This window comes from Aedes albopictus, chromosome 2 (genome assembly GCF_035046485.1).
Source record: "Aedes albopictus strain Foshan chromosome 2, AalbF5, whole genome shotgun sequence".
In the NCBI taxonomy this organism is placed as follows: domain Eukaryota; kingdom Metazoa; phylum Arthropoda; class Insecta; order Diptera; family Culicidae; genus Aedes; species Aedes albopictus.
This window is the reverse complement of record NC_085137.1, coordinates 384500464-384516512: the sequence shown is the minus strand read 5'-3', so window position 1 is coordinate 384516512 and position 16049 is coordinate 384500464. Positions and strand designations below refer to the sequence as shown.

Genomic DNA, 16049 nt, shown 5'->3' with positions numbered 1-16049 from the left:
GTTATTTGCGAATAATTGGTCTATTTAAAGCTTCAGTCAGACCAGTTTGAGTTACAGGTTTAACGCTCTTTAAATGTGGAAAATCTTGTAAACCATTTGATATAATTTATATTATTTACAACAGATAATTAGAAGAAACCTATACAGAAGCAGAACAAGCAGAACAAGCAGAACAAGCAGAACAAGCAGAACAAGAAGGACAAGAAGAACAAGAAGGACAAGAAGGACAAGAAGGACAAGAAGGACAAGAAGGACAAGAAGGACAAGAAGGACAAGAAGGACAAGAAGGACAAGAAGGACAAGAAGGACAAGAAGGACAAGAAGGACAAGAAGGACAAGAAGGACAAGAAGGACAAGAAGGACAAGAAGGACAAGAAGGACAAGAAGGACAAGAAGGACAAGAAGGACAAGAAGGACAAGAAGGACAAGAAGGACAAGAAGGACAAGAAGGACAAGAAGGACAAGAAGGACAAGAAGGACAAGAAGGACAAGAAGGACAAGAAGGACAAGAAGGACAAGAAGGACAAGAAGGACAAGAAGGACAAGAAGGACAAGAAGGACAAGAAGGACAAGAAGGACAAGAAGGACAAGAAGGACAAGAAGGACAAGAAGGACAAGAAGGACAAGAAGGACAAGAAGGGCAAGAAGGACAAGAAGGACAAGAAGGACAAGAAGGACAAGAAGGACAAGAAGGACAAGAAGGACAAGAAGGACAAGAAGGACAAGAAGGACAAGAAGGACAAGAAGGACAAGAAGGACAAGAAGGACAAGAAGGACAAGAAGGACAAGAAGGACAAGAAGGACAAGAAGGACAAGAAGGACAAGAAGGACAAGAAGGACAAGAAGGACAAGAAGGACAAGAAGGACAAGAAGGACAAGAAGGACAAGAAGGACAAGAAGGACAAGAAGGACAAGAAGGACAAGAAGGACAAGAAGGACAAGAAGGACAAGAAGGACAAGAAGGACAAGAAGGACAAGAAGGACAAGAAGGACAAGAAGGACAAGAAGGACAAGAAGGACAAGAAGGACAAGAAGGACAAGAAGGACAAGAAGGACAAGAAGGACAAGAAGGACAAGAAGGACAAGAAGGACAAGAAGGACAAGAAGGACAAGAAGGACAAGAAGGACAAGAAGGACAAGAAGGACAAGAAGGACAAGAAGGACAAGAAGGACAAGATGGACAAGAAGGACAAGAAGGACAAGAAGGACAAGAAGGACAAGAAGGACAAGAAGGACAATGTTGCCAACGCTGGCAGCACTGATAATTTGAATATTGAATCGACCCAAGATACCCCCCGATCGAACTCTGCGCACACCAACCGACTGACGTCAATCGATGCGTACTGAAAGTCAGGTTCGCGTATCGAACGTCAGAATGAGGAGATAGATATGCAATATTGCAAGTCATCAATGTTACAGTTGTGTAGGATGAAATTGGTTGATTTATAATTACTATTGAATTTGCAAAGTTTATTTGAATTTGTACACCAGTTATTATCTAGGATTATTAGCTTCTTGCTCCGAGGTATGATGTGCAATATAGTGTAGTAGGTGGGAACCCAAATTACTAAGATTTAGCTCCAAACAGGTTATCGTAACAGAATTAAAACCATCCGTGTAAAGGCGAGTGTAAAGGTCTAGGCTCGTGAGTGAATTCGATTCGTAGGCTGTAAGTTTCTTACCTAAATCTACCGATCTACCTAAACTAAGAAAATTAATTTTACTACTTGGTAGATATTCCTTCACTTCAGTTGAGGAAAGTTAGAACATTGTTGGGAAAGATATTACTGAGGAGACTGGTTTGTAAGTTGAAATGAAACTAGTATGTCTGAGCGAAATTATTAATAAATATCTCCCCCAGCTTAAAGAATACAGCACCAAACATCAAACGTGCGATTCTCTTAAGAGCTCCGAAAGTCACCCAACAAAGCTTTAAGAAACCACTTCGATCACCAGGAGTAAGGATGCCTGAAACGGATCGGTTCGACTGCAAACTATGCCGGAGGTCGAACAACGTGGACGATATGGTCTTTTGCGCGGTGTGCCAGGAGTGGTATCACTACCAGTGCGTGGGAGTGACATCAGCGGTAGCCAACGAGAGCTGGATGTGCGCACGCTGTTCGGCTTTGCCATCGTCCACACGGATCGGCGAGCTATTTGGAAGCGATCCTGTATTTCCAGCTACTATCATCAACGTTCCATCACCTAGGACCACCGAATCACCGTCGGCAGTTGCTTCTACTTCCTCCGTGGTATCGCACGGGACAAACCCTGGATTACCGCTGGCCACATCGGCGGCATTCTCAACTGTATCGTCGACTGCACCTCCTGGATTGGTACCGCCCGCCGTCGCTGGGCCCTCCGGATGGGTACCTGCAACGACGACTACAGCTATTACGACTAACTATGGACAATCTTTGCTTACGGAACAGGCGCGAGCAAGCCTCCAATGGGTTCAAGACCATCGAGCATTCCTGGAGCAACAATTGGAAGAGAGTCATAGGAAGGAACTGGAAAGGAAGAAGGCACTGCTGGGACAGCTCACAAATAACGCGTTGCAAAGTGTCATCTCCGGGGCGGCATCGAACAGCTTCAACGAGCAGCCCGCCACGGTCGGCGGGGTCGACAATGTCGGAGGCTGGCTGGGAAGGATGATCGGCGAGATGGAAAATTTGTCAGTCACAGCAGCGAGCGCGGGGCTACAGGTGACAGCACCCCTTGCGCCCGTACTCAACAGTTCCACACCGACGACTACAGGTTCTGCTAGCCAGTGTATATTCGATCCGTCTCTATCATCACTGCTACTTGGAGTGCCTAGCAGTATGCCGAGGGTTCCCGCAGGTTCATTGTATGAAGGTCAGTACACTACCATGCCATCTATTCCTTTGTATGGGTACTCGCCACCTGGAGCGGATCACTCTCGACAAATCAGTGCGTTCCCAACTAGCAATCAAGCGTCTTTGATGGGTTTAGGGAATGCAAATCTTACTAACGTGGTAACGGCCTGCCCGACGGTTCCAACAGCGTCGATTCCGCAGGCACCGGTTTACGGTGGGTTGTCAGGGAGTACAAGTGTACCCAGAATACATCCGAATCCTATCGTATCGCAATCTCCCATGGGCGGGTATTATCCAGTGAATTCGCCACAAGCAATCCCGTTACAGTACCCAATGGTTCCAACGCAGCAACAGTTATTGGCGAGACAAGTTATGCCGAGAGATCTCCCGCCGTTCCGGGGGGATCCTGAGGATTGGCCGCTGTTCTTCACCGCCTACACCAATTCGACGGCCGCATGTGGGTACACCAATGTGGAAAACTTGGCTCGGCTTCAACGGGCGCTGCAAGGTAAAGCATTCGATGCAGTGAAAAGCCGTTTGCTTCTTCCGGCGTGCGTGCCACAAGTCATGTCCACCCTGTACATGTTGTACGGCAGGCCGGAACTGATCATCCAGACATTATTGGACAAAGTTCGCGAGACTCCTGCACCAAAGGCGGACAGGTTGGAAACGCTTATCACCTTCGGCATGGCGGTTCAAAACCTGTGTGACCATATTGAGGCAACTGGACAAATGGCACATCTATGTAACCCAGTTCTACTGCGAGAACTGGTTGACAAGGTCCCCGCTCAGCAACGCTTAAACTGGGCGCTGTACAAACAACAGTTTGCTACGGCCGATCTACGTACCTTCGCTGGATTCATGTCCATGCTAGTGGCAGCAGCCTCGGACGTCACAGTCACTACAGATTTCAAGCAGTCGCGACCGGAACGAGGAGAGCGTAGTAGGGACAAAAGCTTCCTCAACACTCACGCTGCCAGTGAGCCAACCACGAATCAGAGTAGCCCAGAACAAGTGCCGATGAAGTCAGAAGTTAGGGAGGTGCTGTGTTTGGCGTGTAACGGGCGTAACCACAAGGTGAAAGATTGTGCGGCGTTCAAAGGATGGGATGTAGACAGCCGTTGGACTACCATCCAAGATCATCACCTTTGTCGTACGTGCCTAGGGAAACACGGTCGGCGTCCTTGCAAGATACAAGTTGTTTGCGGCGTAGAAGGCTGCCAGCAGCGACACCATCGACTGTTGCACTCCAGCGTTCAGAATCATCGACCGCCGACCAAGGATGGGCAGAATACAGCGAAGCAAGGTAATACTTCTGAAGAAGGGCTAAACGCGCACCATGCTACCAAGAAGGCTACACTATTTAGAATTCTTCCTGTTACACTAACGTGGAAGGATAAATCAGTAGAAACGTTTGCGTTCTTGGACGACGGATCCGACATGACTCTGGTCGAGCAATCGATCGCGGAACGATTAGGCATCGATGACGGCGAACCTCTTCCCCTTTGCTTAACTTGGACCAGCAACGTGACTCGACAGGAACCGAAGTCGCAACGGATTCATCTGGAGATATCCGGAAAAGGCAAATACGAACGGTTCAACCTAAAGGACGCAAGAACGGTTTCTAGCCTTAACCTACCGAAGCAGACTCTAAAGTACGGGGAGTTGGCACGGCAATATTCTCACCTTCGCGGTCTACCGGTCACCAGCTATAAGGCAGCAACGCCGGGCATCCTAATCGGTTCAAATAATGCCAGCCTGACTGCAACGTTGAATTTGCGCGAGGGTCAACTAGGCGATCCTCTGGCCAGCAAGACTCGGCTCGGTTGGTCGGTATATGGCTATACTGCCGAAGGAGAGAGAGTGACGAACTTCATGCTGCACGTGTGCGAGTGTCGACGAGAATACCAAGTGGACCAAGACCTTCATGAACTCGTCAAGCAACATTTCACGGTTGAAAGCATCGGAGTTTCGGCTGACAAGGGCCCAGAATCGGAGGAGGATAAGCGTGCCCGTCGGATCCTAGAGGAGACAACGAAGCGCATTTCAAATCGGTTTGAGACTGGCCTATTATGGCGCCATGACCATGTGGAATTTCCAAACAGTTTTCCCATGGCAATGCGGCGTCTACAATGCTTCGAGCGAAGAATGAAGAAGGATCACGAGCTACAGGCAAGCGTACAGCTGCAGATTAGTGAGTATCTGGATAACGACTATATCCACGAGGTAACGAAGAAAGAAATGGAATCCACAGACCCCAAGAAGGTTTGGTACTTACCATTGGGTGCCGTGAGGAACCCGAAGAAGCCGGGCAAAATTCGGCTCGTTTGGGACGCGGCGGCGAAAGTAGGGGGAGTTTCTTTCAACTCCATGCTCCTCAAGGGACCAGATCTGCTGACCCCTCTTGCTTCGGTGCTGTGCAAATTTCGAGAACGGCCGGTAGCTGTTTGTGGGGACCTGAAACAGATGTTTCACCAATTCAGAATACGCCAGGAAGATGCGCACAGTCAACGGTTCCTCTACAGAGAGCATCCTTCGCAATCGGTCAGGATGTTTGTGATGGACGTCGGTACCTTTGGAGCCACATGCTCTCCTTGCCAGGCCCAGTTCATCAAAAACCGTAACGCAGAGGAAAATGAAGAAGAATTTCCGGAGGCAGCGGAAGCAATTAAGAAGAAGCACTATGTCGATGATTACCTCGACAGTTTCGACACTGAAAAGGAGGCGATCAAGGTCGCGCTGGAAGTGACGGAAGTGCATGCTCGTGGAGGTTTCTGCATCCGGAACTGGCACTCTAATTCGGACGCTCTTCTAAAACGGGTCGGGGAACCCAGTGCAGGACAACCAAAGGCTATCAGCATCGATTCAGAAAGCGGAGCCGAACGAGTTTTGGGCCTCTTATGGCTGCCGAAAGAAGACATCATTGCCTTTGCCCGCAACCAGCAACTGCACGATATTGCTCCAACGAAACGGAACATCCTGCGTTGTGTGATGAGCTTGTTTGACTCACAGGGTATCCTGTCACACATCACGATCCAGGGACGGATGATCATCCAGGACACCTGGCGCAATCAAACCCAGTGGGACGACGAGGTCGCTGAAGCTATCCGTTTGCGCTGGTTCCGGTGGATAAAACTTTTCGAGGAGGTCGATCAGATGAGGCTCCACAGATCATACTTTCCTGGTTTCACTGCTGCAGAGGTCGGTCCTGTAGAGCTTCATGTTTTCACGGATGCCAGTGAGGAAGCGTTCGCCTGTGCAGCCTACTTTCGAGCCACTATAATGGGAAGGGTGCACGTTACGCTGGTGATGGCCAAGGCGAAAGTAGCACCATTGAAATCATTATCGGTACCACGCCTGGAGTTGATGGGCGCTCTGCTGGGAGCGAGGCTAGCTAAGGCGGTGAAGGAGTACCATACTTTCTCGATCGCTCGCCGTGTAATGTGGACAGACTCAAAAACTACTTTGGCATGGGTCCAATCGCAACATCGTCGCTACCGACAATTCGTGGCGTTCCGTGTGGGAGAAATTCTAAATAAGACGGAAGCCACTGAATGGAGATACGTTCCCACACAACATAATCCGGCTGACGACGCTACCAAGTGGGGTAAAGGCCCCAGCGTGGACGTAACATCTCGCTGGTTCCGTGGACCAGACTACATAGGCCGGAAACAGAATGGCCGGAGCAAAGGTCGACGCAGTCTTGGGAGACGGATGAAGAATTGCGGCCCTGCATGGTGCACCGGGAAAACCTTGTCGAAGATGTCTACCAGATCGGCAAGTTTTCTAAGTGGGAGCGTTTGTTAAGAGCGGTGGCATACGTCCATCGCTATATCGTCAACTGTTATCGCAAAAGCAAGAAGCAGGAGCTGATCACGGGGTACTTGAGGCAGGAGGAGCTGCGGAATGCAGAGAACGACTTGTGGCGCTTAGCGCAGGCATCCGCATATCCGGAGGAAGTCTTCGTACTGAAACAAGAAGACGGGAACGCGAAGAAGCGCATCGAGAGGACTAGCCCGGTCTACAAACTGTCACCGTTCTTGGATGAGCACGGCGTGATGCGGGTGGACAGTCGTATTGGTGCAGTTCCGTACGTTACGTACGACTTCAAATTCCCGATAATCCTGCCTCGTCATCATCATCTCACCAAGCTAATCGTCGACTGGCATCACCGTCGGTATCTACACGCTAACCACGAGACAGTACTCAATGAAGCTCGACAGCGATTCCACGTTTCCAATCTTCGCACTGTAATACGACAAGTTATTAAGGAGTGCCAGGCATGCAAGATCACCAAAGCAGCTCCTGTACAACCAAGGATGGCTCCCCTTCCAGAGTCACGCCTAGCGGCCATGGCACGTCCGTTCTCTTATGTTGGGCTGGATTACTTCGGACCTATTCAGGTCCGCGTCGGACGCAGCTGCGTCAAACGATGGGTGGCCTTGTTTACATGCCTTACCGTGAGAGCCGTACACCTGGAGGTCGTGCATTCCCTTTCAACGGAATCGTGCAAGATGGCAGTCCGCCGGTTTGTGGCTCGCCGTGGGTCGCCCCTCGAGATTCGTTCAGACAACGGCACAAATTTTCAGGGAGCCAGTCGAGAGCTGCGTGATCAGATCGGAGCCATCGATCAACAACTGGCGGAAACCTTTACCAACTCTAACACAAGATGGACCTTCAACCCTCCATCCGCTCCACACTTTGGTGGTTCTTGGGAGCGACTCGTGAGGTCAGTCAAGATAGCACTCGGTTCACTGTGCACGGATAGGAACCCGGACGATGAGACACTGTTGACGGTCATCGTTGAAGCTGAGTCTATAGTTAACTCCAGGCCGTTAACCTCCATTCCCCTGGAGAGCGTCAACCAGGAGGCCCTGACACCGAACCATTTCATCTTACTGAGCTCCAGTGGAGTCGCGCAACCTCCTACGATTCTGGCGGAGCCACTGAAGATTACCCGAACGAACTGGAAGATGGCGAGGCAGCTAGTTGATCATTTTTGGCGACGCTGGATTAAAGAATACCTTCCAACGATTGCAATCAGAAGTAAATGGATTAGCGAAACGGATAGCCTCAAGGTGAACGACCTTGTTCTTATTGTTGATGAAGGTCTACGTAATGGATGGATGAGAGGTCGAGTTACGGCGGTGATTCCGGGAAGCGATGGACGCATTCGTCAAGCCATGGTTCAGACCGCTGGAGGGGTTTTTCGGCGACCAGTGACGAAGTTGGCAGTGCTCCAGGTGCAAGGCGATGGTAACACAACGTCAGCAGTGGAGTCACAGGCGTGTTACGGGTCGGGGGATGTTGCCAACGCTGGCAGCACTGATAATTTGAATATTGAATCGACCCAAGATACCCCCCGATCGAACTCTGCGCACACCAACCGACTGACGTCAATCGATGCGTACTGAAAGTCAGGTTCGCGTATCGAACGTCAGAATGAGGAGATAGATATGCAATATTGCAAGTCATCAATGTTACAGTTGTGTAGGATGAAATTGGTTGATTTATAATTACTATTGAATTTGCAAAGTTTATTTGAATTTGTACACCAGTTATTATCTAGGATTATTAGCTTCTTGCTCCGAGGTATGATGTGCAATATAGTGTAGTAGGTGGGAACCCAAATTACTAAGATTTAGCTCCAAACAGGTTATCGTAACAGAATTAAAACCATCCGTGTAAAGGCGAGTGTAAAGGTCTAGGCTCGTGAGTGAATTCGATTCGTAGGCTGTAAGTTTCTTACCTAAATCTACCGATCTACCTAAACTAAGAAAATTAATTTTACTACTTGGTAGATATTCCTTCACTTCAGTTGAGGAAAGTTAGAACATTGTTGGGAAAGATATTACTGAGGAGACTGGTTTGTAAGTTGAAATGAAACTAGTATGTCTGAGCGAAATTATTAATAAATATCTCCCCCAGCTTAAAGAATACAGCACCAAACATCAAACGTGCGATTCTCTTAAGAGCTCCGAAAGTCACCCAACAGACAAGAAGGACAAGAAGGACAAGAAGGACAAGAAGGACAAGAAGGACAAGAAGGACAAGAAGGACAAGAAGGACAAGAAGGACAAGAATGACAAGAATGACAAGAAGGACAAGAAGGACAAGAAGGACAAGAAGGACAAGAAGGACAAGAAGGACAAGAAGGACAAGAAGGACAAGAAGGACAAGAAGGACAAGAAGGACAAGAAGGACAAGAAGGACAAGAAGGACAAGAAGGACAAGAAGGACAAGAAGGACAAGAAGGACAAGAAGGACAAGAAGGACAAGAAGGACAAGAAGGACAAGAAGGACAAGAAGGACAAGAAGGACAAGAAGGACAAGAAGGACAAGAAGGACAAGAATGACAAGAAGGACAAGAAGGACAAGAAGGACAAGAAGGACAAGAAGGACAAGAAGGACAAGAAGGACAAGAAGGACAAGAAGGACAAGAAGAACCAGAAGATCCAGAAGAACCAGAAGAACCAGAAGAATCAGAAGAACCAGAAGAACCAGAAGAATCAGAAGAATGAAAAGAATCAGAAGAACCAGAAGAACCAGAAGAACCAGAATAACCAGAAAAACCAGAAGAACCAGAAGAACCAGAAGAACCAGAAGAACCAGAAGAACCAGAAGAACCAGAAGAACCAGAAGAACCAGAAGAACCAGAAGAACCAGAAGAACCAGAAGAACCAGAAGAACCAGAAGAACCAGAAGAATCAGAAGAACCAGAAGGACAAGAAGGCCAAGAAGAACCATGTATAAAAAACTCCTACTGTAATTAAGCCACAGACAAATGGATGACATTTAGTTAGTCCAGCTTATTATGTTCATCCTTTGCGCAAGCATTGGTATCTGCCGTGAGAAAAACCTTTACGGATTCAAATTTGGCACATAGTATTCTATAGAAATCTAGCAGAACCTTGACCTGAATTGGCATCAAATATCAAACAAGTCCAGTGCATCGATACAACAGCCAAGAAAAAAACAGCCTGGTTCGATGCATCCTCATTTGCATTTTACTGATTTTCGAGCTGCTATCGTTTGAGTGGACAGATTTTAGAAGGCGAACCATTCGATGATCTACAAAGTTGCGAAAAACTTTGAAATTGGGGGTCATCCACTAGACACCGGTTCCCAATTCTCGGACAAATATAAATGTCATACGAATTTTAGAAGGATGACCAAATAATGATTTATGGTGAAGTCCTGCCCATTCGATCTACCGCAACGAAGGAATTATATAAGTTCGCAGCCGTACGCACATGGGCTGTATTGTTGTTTGATGATGTTATAATTTTACGGCCAAGATGATGAGCTCGATATAGAGATGGGTTGGGTTCGACTTCGACAACGACGACGACGATGTGGGATTACGTGGCGCGGAAGAGAGCACAATAAATAATAAACTCATTAGGAGGACACTTGATGATAGGTTTCTGGGCTGACGATGATGATGATGATGATGATGATGGACTGGGTGCGGTGGTGTGGTACCACATTGCGATGCGACGATATGATTGAATTTGTGAGCAAAAACAAAAATGCTCCTGCACGGGCCGAGAGAGCCTTTCATTTTAGCCAATGATGATTCAGTATGAAATTTAGCACACGGTATCACCTGCGGAGATACAGTTGATGCCGCATATATGTATGTCGGACTTGGTCGTCTGATGGCTCATAGTGGTGAAGCTACTTGGGCCCAAATTGGGGACGAGGAATGACGTGACGCCTAATGTTGATCATTGTCATTATTGGTGATGATCAACAGGGTATACTGGTTCCCTTAAGTGAGTGATGCTCGCCTAACATTAATACAGTTTCGTAATTCGCGGGGTCCGCGCAGAAACGAAATGGGAGGACATTAGTTACACATGGTTGATGAAAGAACTGCCTCAGTGGGAGAATCTTGAATGATTGCCATTTGAATCAAACTCGCTGTATACTGATAACATGCGTAATACGTAGAAAATTGTATCCTTTTCCATATTGTGGTCAACTTGCATCAACCACATTTTTGCTTCAATAGAAGAACTTTAATACTGCATATCTGCTTGCTGTCGTACCTGTTGGGATAGGTTTTACGGAGTTCTTCGTAGCAAATAATTGGCCCAATGTAGGGTGGTAATAAGCTCAAAGCTAAAAAAAATGTTTATTAAAGATTAGCCTAAGTATAGCAATAATGTTTGTTTACTCACAATTTAGTATCCGTACTGTTTCTGTACAGTCTATCTCACAACAGTTTTTAATTGTAATACTAGCCTGTAAGTTTAATTTGTAAGTATCCTAGTTTAATCAAACAGGGAAATAATAAATTTACCTTTATATTCAATCTAGATAAACTCTAATCTCAATCTAATTCAATTTCCAACTATCTGTTTATCAGTCTACCAATAGAACAATTGCCATAATTTTGCTTGCCATCATTGTTGACTGATGGTGTCTCCCGGATCGCCCGTTGGATGTATTGTGGCGCATGAGTTACCGACAGTGGGATGTGCGGAGAACATCCTCCCCCGCGTGTCGCCTTAGCTTCCGGTTGGGCGTTACCAGATCCTTCTACGTCCAGCACAGCTTCGTACATGGTCTCTTCGAGATCCCTGCTGAGGTCTTCACTTCTGCTCGACGAGCCACTCCGTCTTTTTCTGGAACCGTGCCGATCACCCGTCCTCGCAACCACCGATTCCGGATATTCTCGTCCACCACTAGTACCAAGTCTCCGATGGTGATCGGCCGTACATCCTGGAACCATTTTGTCCGTCGTATAATCGTTGGCAGATATTCCACCACCCAACGACGCCAGAAGTTGTCTAGGGTGTGCTTTTCCTGGTTCCAACTACTCCTAAATGCCTTGCCTTCGTCCGTAGGAAATTTCTCCGGTTCCCGTACGCCGTTCGAACTGTGCAATAGGAAATGGTTTGGCGTTAAGGATTCCTGGTCGACCGTCTCCAACGGAATGAACGTCAACGGCCTAGAGTTTACCATGCTTCCCGCTTCCGCCAGCACCGTTGCGAATGATTCGTCATCCAATTTCCGCACGACAGGAATGGATCCAAGTGCAGATTTCACGGCTCGAACCATTTTCTCCCAGCAACATCCCATGCGAAACGCGGCTGGAGGATTGAATTTCAACTGAGTCTGGGCAAGCTTCCACGAAGTTTGTCCCGTTGTCGGAATATATATCCTGAGGAGAATTACGTCGCGGGATGAACAGCAGAATCGCCTTCTTGCAGGCATCGGTGGTCAAACTGGCAACTACCTCCAGATGAACGGCTCTAATGGTAAGGCAAGTGAATAGGCAAACCCACCGCTTAACCGTGCTTCGTCCGACCTTCACTGAATACGGACCAAAGATGTCCACGCCCACGAAGGTGAACGGGCGCACGGTCCCATTTTAGGATCATGCAGCGTTTTCTGATCAGACGCACCTCCACCCGCAAGCGTGAAACGCGGAATTTCTTGTCGCACCTCGTTGACTACGGCCTCGTCGTTGGCATGACCGTATTTGCGACGATAGAATTCCAGCAGCAACTCCGTAATACGATGTCCTTGGCAAGATAATTGGAAACTTCGTATCGTAGGCTAATACTTGCGCATCTGTTGCCCTACTCTCCACTCGAAGTACTCCGTGATCATCTACGAATGACAAAAGCTTCACAAGTCCGCTTGATGTAGGTAGTTGCTTCCTTGACGAATTCTTATCATCCTGTTCCCGCTTCAAAATTGCAACTTCTTCAGGAAACGCTTCGGATTGTGCAATCCGCTACAACAAGTTTTCGGCCATCTGTAGTTCCTTGCTGGTCACACCAATCGTACCAGCTGAATCCATCCTTGTGGTACGCAGATTGTTAGTGAAGTGGTAAACGTATGCCGTGCTATTCCGTAACCGTTCGAATTTCGAAAATCTTTCCGCGTCGACTACAGGTTGCCCGACTAGATGCCAGCAAACGACCACCGCTCGAAGTTCTCCGTCGCTTTCATCCACACTTTCTTCTTTTTCGGGTATCATCGACCATCCTTCCTCGCGTTCGTTCAGAAAATCTGGGCCCCGAAACCATCGCCTGTCCACGTTGCAAGAAGGACCATTTCCCCATTTGGTTGCTTCATATGCTACGTTGATCCTAGTTGAAATCCATTTCCATTCATCGATGTTCGAAAGGCTCAATATTTCGTCGACCCGGAATGCCACAAACTGACGATATCGACGAGTATCCGACTTGATCCATGAGCAAACCGTCGATGAGCCACTCCAGAAACATGTTTTCGTCACCTTCAGCCTATGGTTGTCTTCAATCGTTCTCCGTAAGCGAGCTCCAAGCAACGCGGCCATCAACTCTAATCGTGGAATCGGAAGTCCACGGAGTGGTGCGACCTTCGTTTTTGACGAAACAAGCGCAACCCTGATCTGTCCTCGATCCACGATGCGGAAATAAGCAACCGCTGCGTAAGCCTGCGGACTCGCGTCCACGAACACATGCAGTTCGAGATTGTTGTAGCTGCCTGTATCGTATCCTGAAAAGTAGCACCGCGGAATTCGCAACCCAGTCATGCTTTTCAGAACAGTCAACCATTCCATCCAGCGTGTAGCGATCTCTCCTGGAATAGGGCACTGCATGAAATTCTCTCCATCTCTTTCACTCTTACAGAAATTTTGTAAACAACAAGGCCAAGAAACGTCAAAATCCCATACAAAATCAAAACAATGCAGTGCCCTATGATGCTGTCTCAATCCGTGTCCGTTCGCCAGACTTCTTGGATTAAGATTTTTCCCATGGATGACAAAGGACGCCACCAAACCCAGAGGATCGTAGAGGCTCATAATCAGACGCAGCATTTCTCTTTTCGTTGATATTGCGTCGCCGTCCAGCAAGAGTGGCACCTTCTCGCAAAACAACAACGGAAATTCAAATTCGTCCTTCTATTGTATCCACGCCATTCCCAACACTCGCTCGAATCCAACGTCCTTCTCCGGTAGCATGGCTTTCGACGGCTTCACATTCGCTTCATCCATTCTCTCCAGTGAAGAGAATTGTCAGACAAAAGAGGCACAAAACAAGCAACAAAGAAAGTGCGACGATTACTCTTTATCCCTACTGGTAACAGATAATGACATGATCTCGAATTTTTTTGTTGCAGACAAAACGGAAGCTGAATTTGTTGTGTACTTTTCAACTCGTGAATAATCAATTATTGCTAACCCAAAGTCGAAACTGTTTGATGATAGAGCTTCACCAGAGTTGCAGTGTTTACCGACTCGAAGTTACCATTCGAAAATCGCAATGCAAGGCTTAGAAATCTCTAAACTCGTGGTGTAAGATGTTAATCCCATTATTTTCAAGTTGGGACAAACTTATGTCGCATGGGTTTGTTTGTCGCAACAAATACAGGTTGCGACATTATCATTATTGTTGCGCGATGGTTGAATTTTGATTCACTGATTCTGTCGAATACGCTTCCGTCGCTAGACATCCAATTGCGAATATGGAATCCGGCTCGCTTGTGAACATCGATCACCTCCTTTGCAACCTCGAATGCTTCCTCAGTCGTATTGAAGTAGTTATCAACGTAATGTCGCTTTTTTACTGCCTCTGCTCCTCGGGGAAATTCTCCTTCTCGTTCGGTCACGTTTGAGTTTTTTACATACTGCGAATGAGCTGGAGAGCAGGCAGCACCAAATATCGCTACATCAGACACCATGGTAGTCATGGGAAGTTCTGGGGAATCTCGGTACGGGAACAGCAAGGCACTGCGGTCCTGCGCTCGAACACTCCCACTTCGCGCTCACGATATGCAAACAGGACAGATAATAACGATGTCGGAAGATCCGGGCCCTTAAGCAACAAGGAGTTTAAAGATACCCCGTCGACCTTCGCCGCCGCGTCCAATATAATTCGAACTTTCCTTGGCTTCTTCTCATTGACGACGACTCCAATCGGCATATACCAGGTACGCCGCTGATCAAATCCTTCGATTTCTTCCGACGTCGCTTCATGTATGTACCCCTTGGCTGTGAAGTCTGCTATTTGCTGCCGCACACTGTTGTACAGCTCGGGGTTTCGGGATAAACGCTTCTCGAGACACTCGAAGCGTCGTTCCGCCATCGGTTGACTCTCCGGAGTCCGGAAACTCGATATAGTCATGCTTCTAAAGTAATCCTATCTCGAACTTCCCACTACTGGTACGGCGCGTAGGTTCATCCAGGATTGTGTAGGCTCGTTCTGCTTCGACTCCTTTTACCTTTGGCACGACAGCAACTCCCAGATTCTCGACTTCGAAAAAGCGCCGAACGTACTCGTGAAGGTCAACGGTACTCGGCTCTGCGTACATGTGGAGTTGGGTTGGAATAGTGACCACCTGTGACCTCCGTAGATTACCGCATACCGCCCATCCGATCCTAGTTTTTGTTGCAATCAGCTCGTTCAATCCCCCTTCCCGCAGCTTCAATGTATAGTGTATCAAACAATTGTCCCTACAGCAAGTTTTTGGTCAAAATATTTTTTCATTCAAATGATCATAACTTTTTTATACATCAATCAAATACACTAAAATTTTGACCAATCATGAACCATATATTAAAGCTCCATTGGTAAAATTTTGAGCGAGATCGAAGAAATTTTTCTGAAAGTTATAGAACTTTTAGTAAAACTTATAAGATTTTGAACACATTTTTAAAATATTATATCTTAATATGTACTCGATGAAACCTTTTCATTTTTTTGTGATACAGCTTATACCTAAGGCTTTCATATGCAGCTTTGTTTGAGGTTTTATATTCACTACAAAAATATGAAAAATCTGTATATGTTCAGAGTGTCATTTGGAAATTTATCATGTTTTGATCAATAAAAGTACCAAGTGTTTTCAACGTTTTTAAACTCTCTTAATGTAATATTTATATACAGGACCTACTAAACTACATATGAATAGTATGCCCTATGCATTCTTCGTTCAGTTAATGCACTTTTATTGGTGGAAAACGTTTGGCAGATTATACATATGTGAAAAATATGGTAAATTTTTAAACATCGTCATGGCATGGTGAGAATCCATCGACAGGAAGAGAAAATCGGGCGCCGGCTTAACGCACGCCTACTGGAAGATGCTGCCGTGAAATGGTCCTTCATCGAGGAGCTGGAGAAACGTGTTGCGGATATTCCGGAAGGTGGAAGCGTGGAAGTTTAAGAAGTTTAACCCACCATCAGTCGCTTGCGTGTACTGAGTACA

General features: G+C 47.0%; 2 protein-coding genes across 2 annotated transcripts; both read left to right on the top strand.

Moving 5' to 3' along the window:
• Positions 1-1243: 1243 nt before the first annotated feature.
• On the top strand, positions 1244-6555 carry LOC115269635 (uncharacterized). Its single transcript, XM_029878469.2, has 3 exons — positions 1244-1525; positions 1589-6501; positions 6548-6555. The coding sequence occupies exons 2-3, from the start codon at positions 1965-1967 to the stop codon at positions 6553-6555; spliced, it is 4545 nt and encodes a 1514-aa protein (XP_029734329.2). The 5' UTR covers positions 1244-1525; positions 1589-1964.
• On the top strand, positions 6500-8829 carry LOC134288390 (uncharacterized). The gene is made up of 2 exons (XM_062853132.1): positions 6500-8429; positions 8493-8829. The coding sequence occupies exon 1, from the start codon at positions 6572-6574 to the stop codon at positions 8249-8251; it is 1680 nt and encodes a 559-aa protein (XP_062709116.1). The 5' UTR covers positions 6500-6571; the 3' UTR covers positions 8252-8429; positions 8493-8829.
• The last annotated feature ends 7220 nt before the right edge of the window (positions 8830-16049 follow it).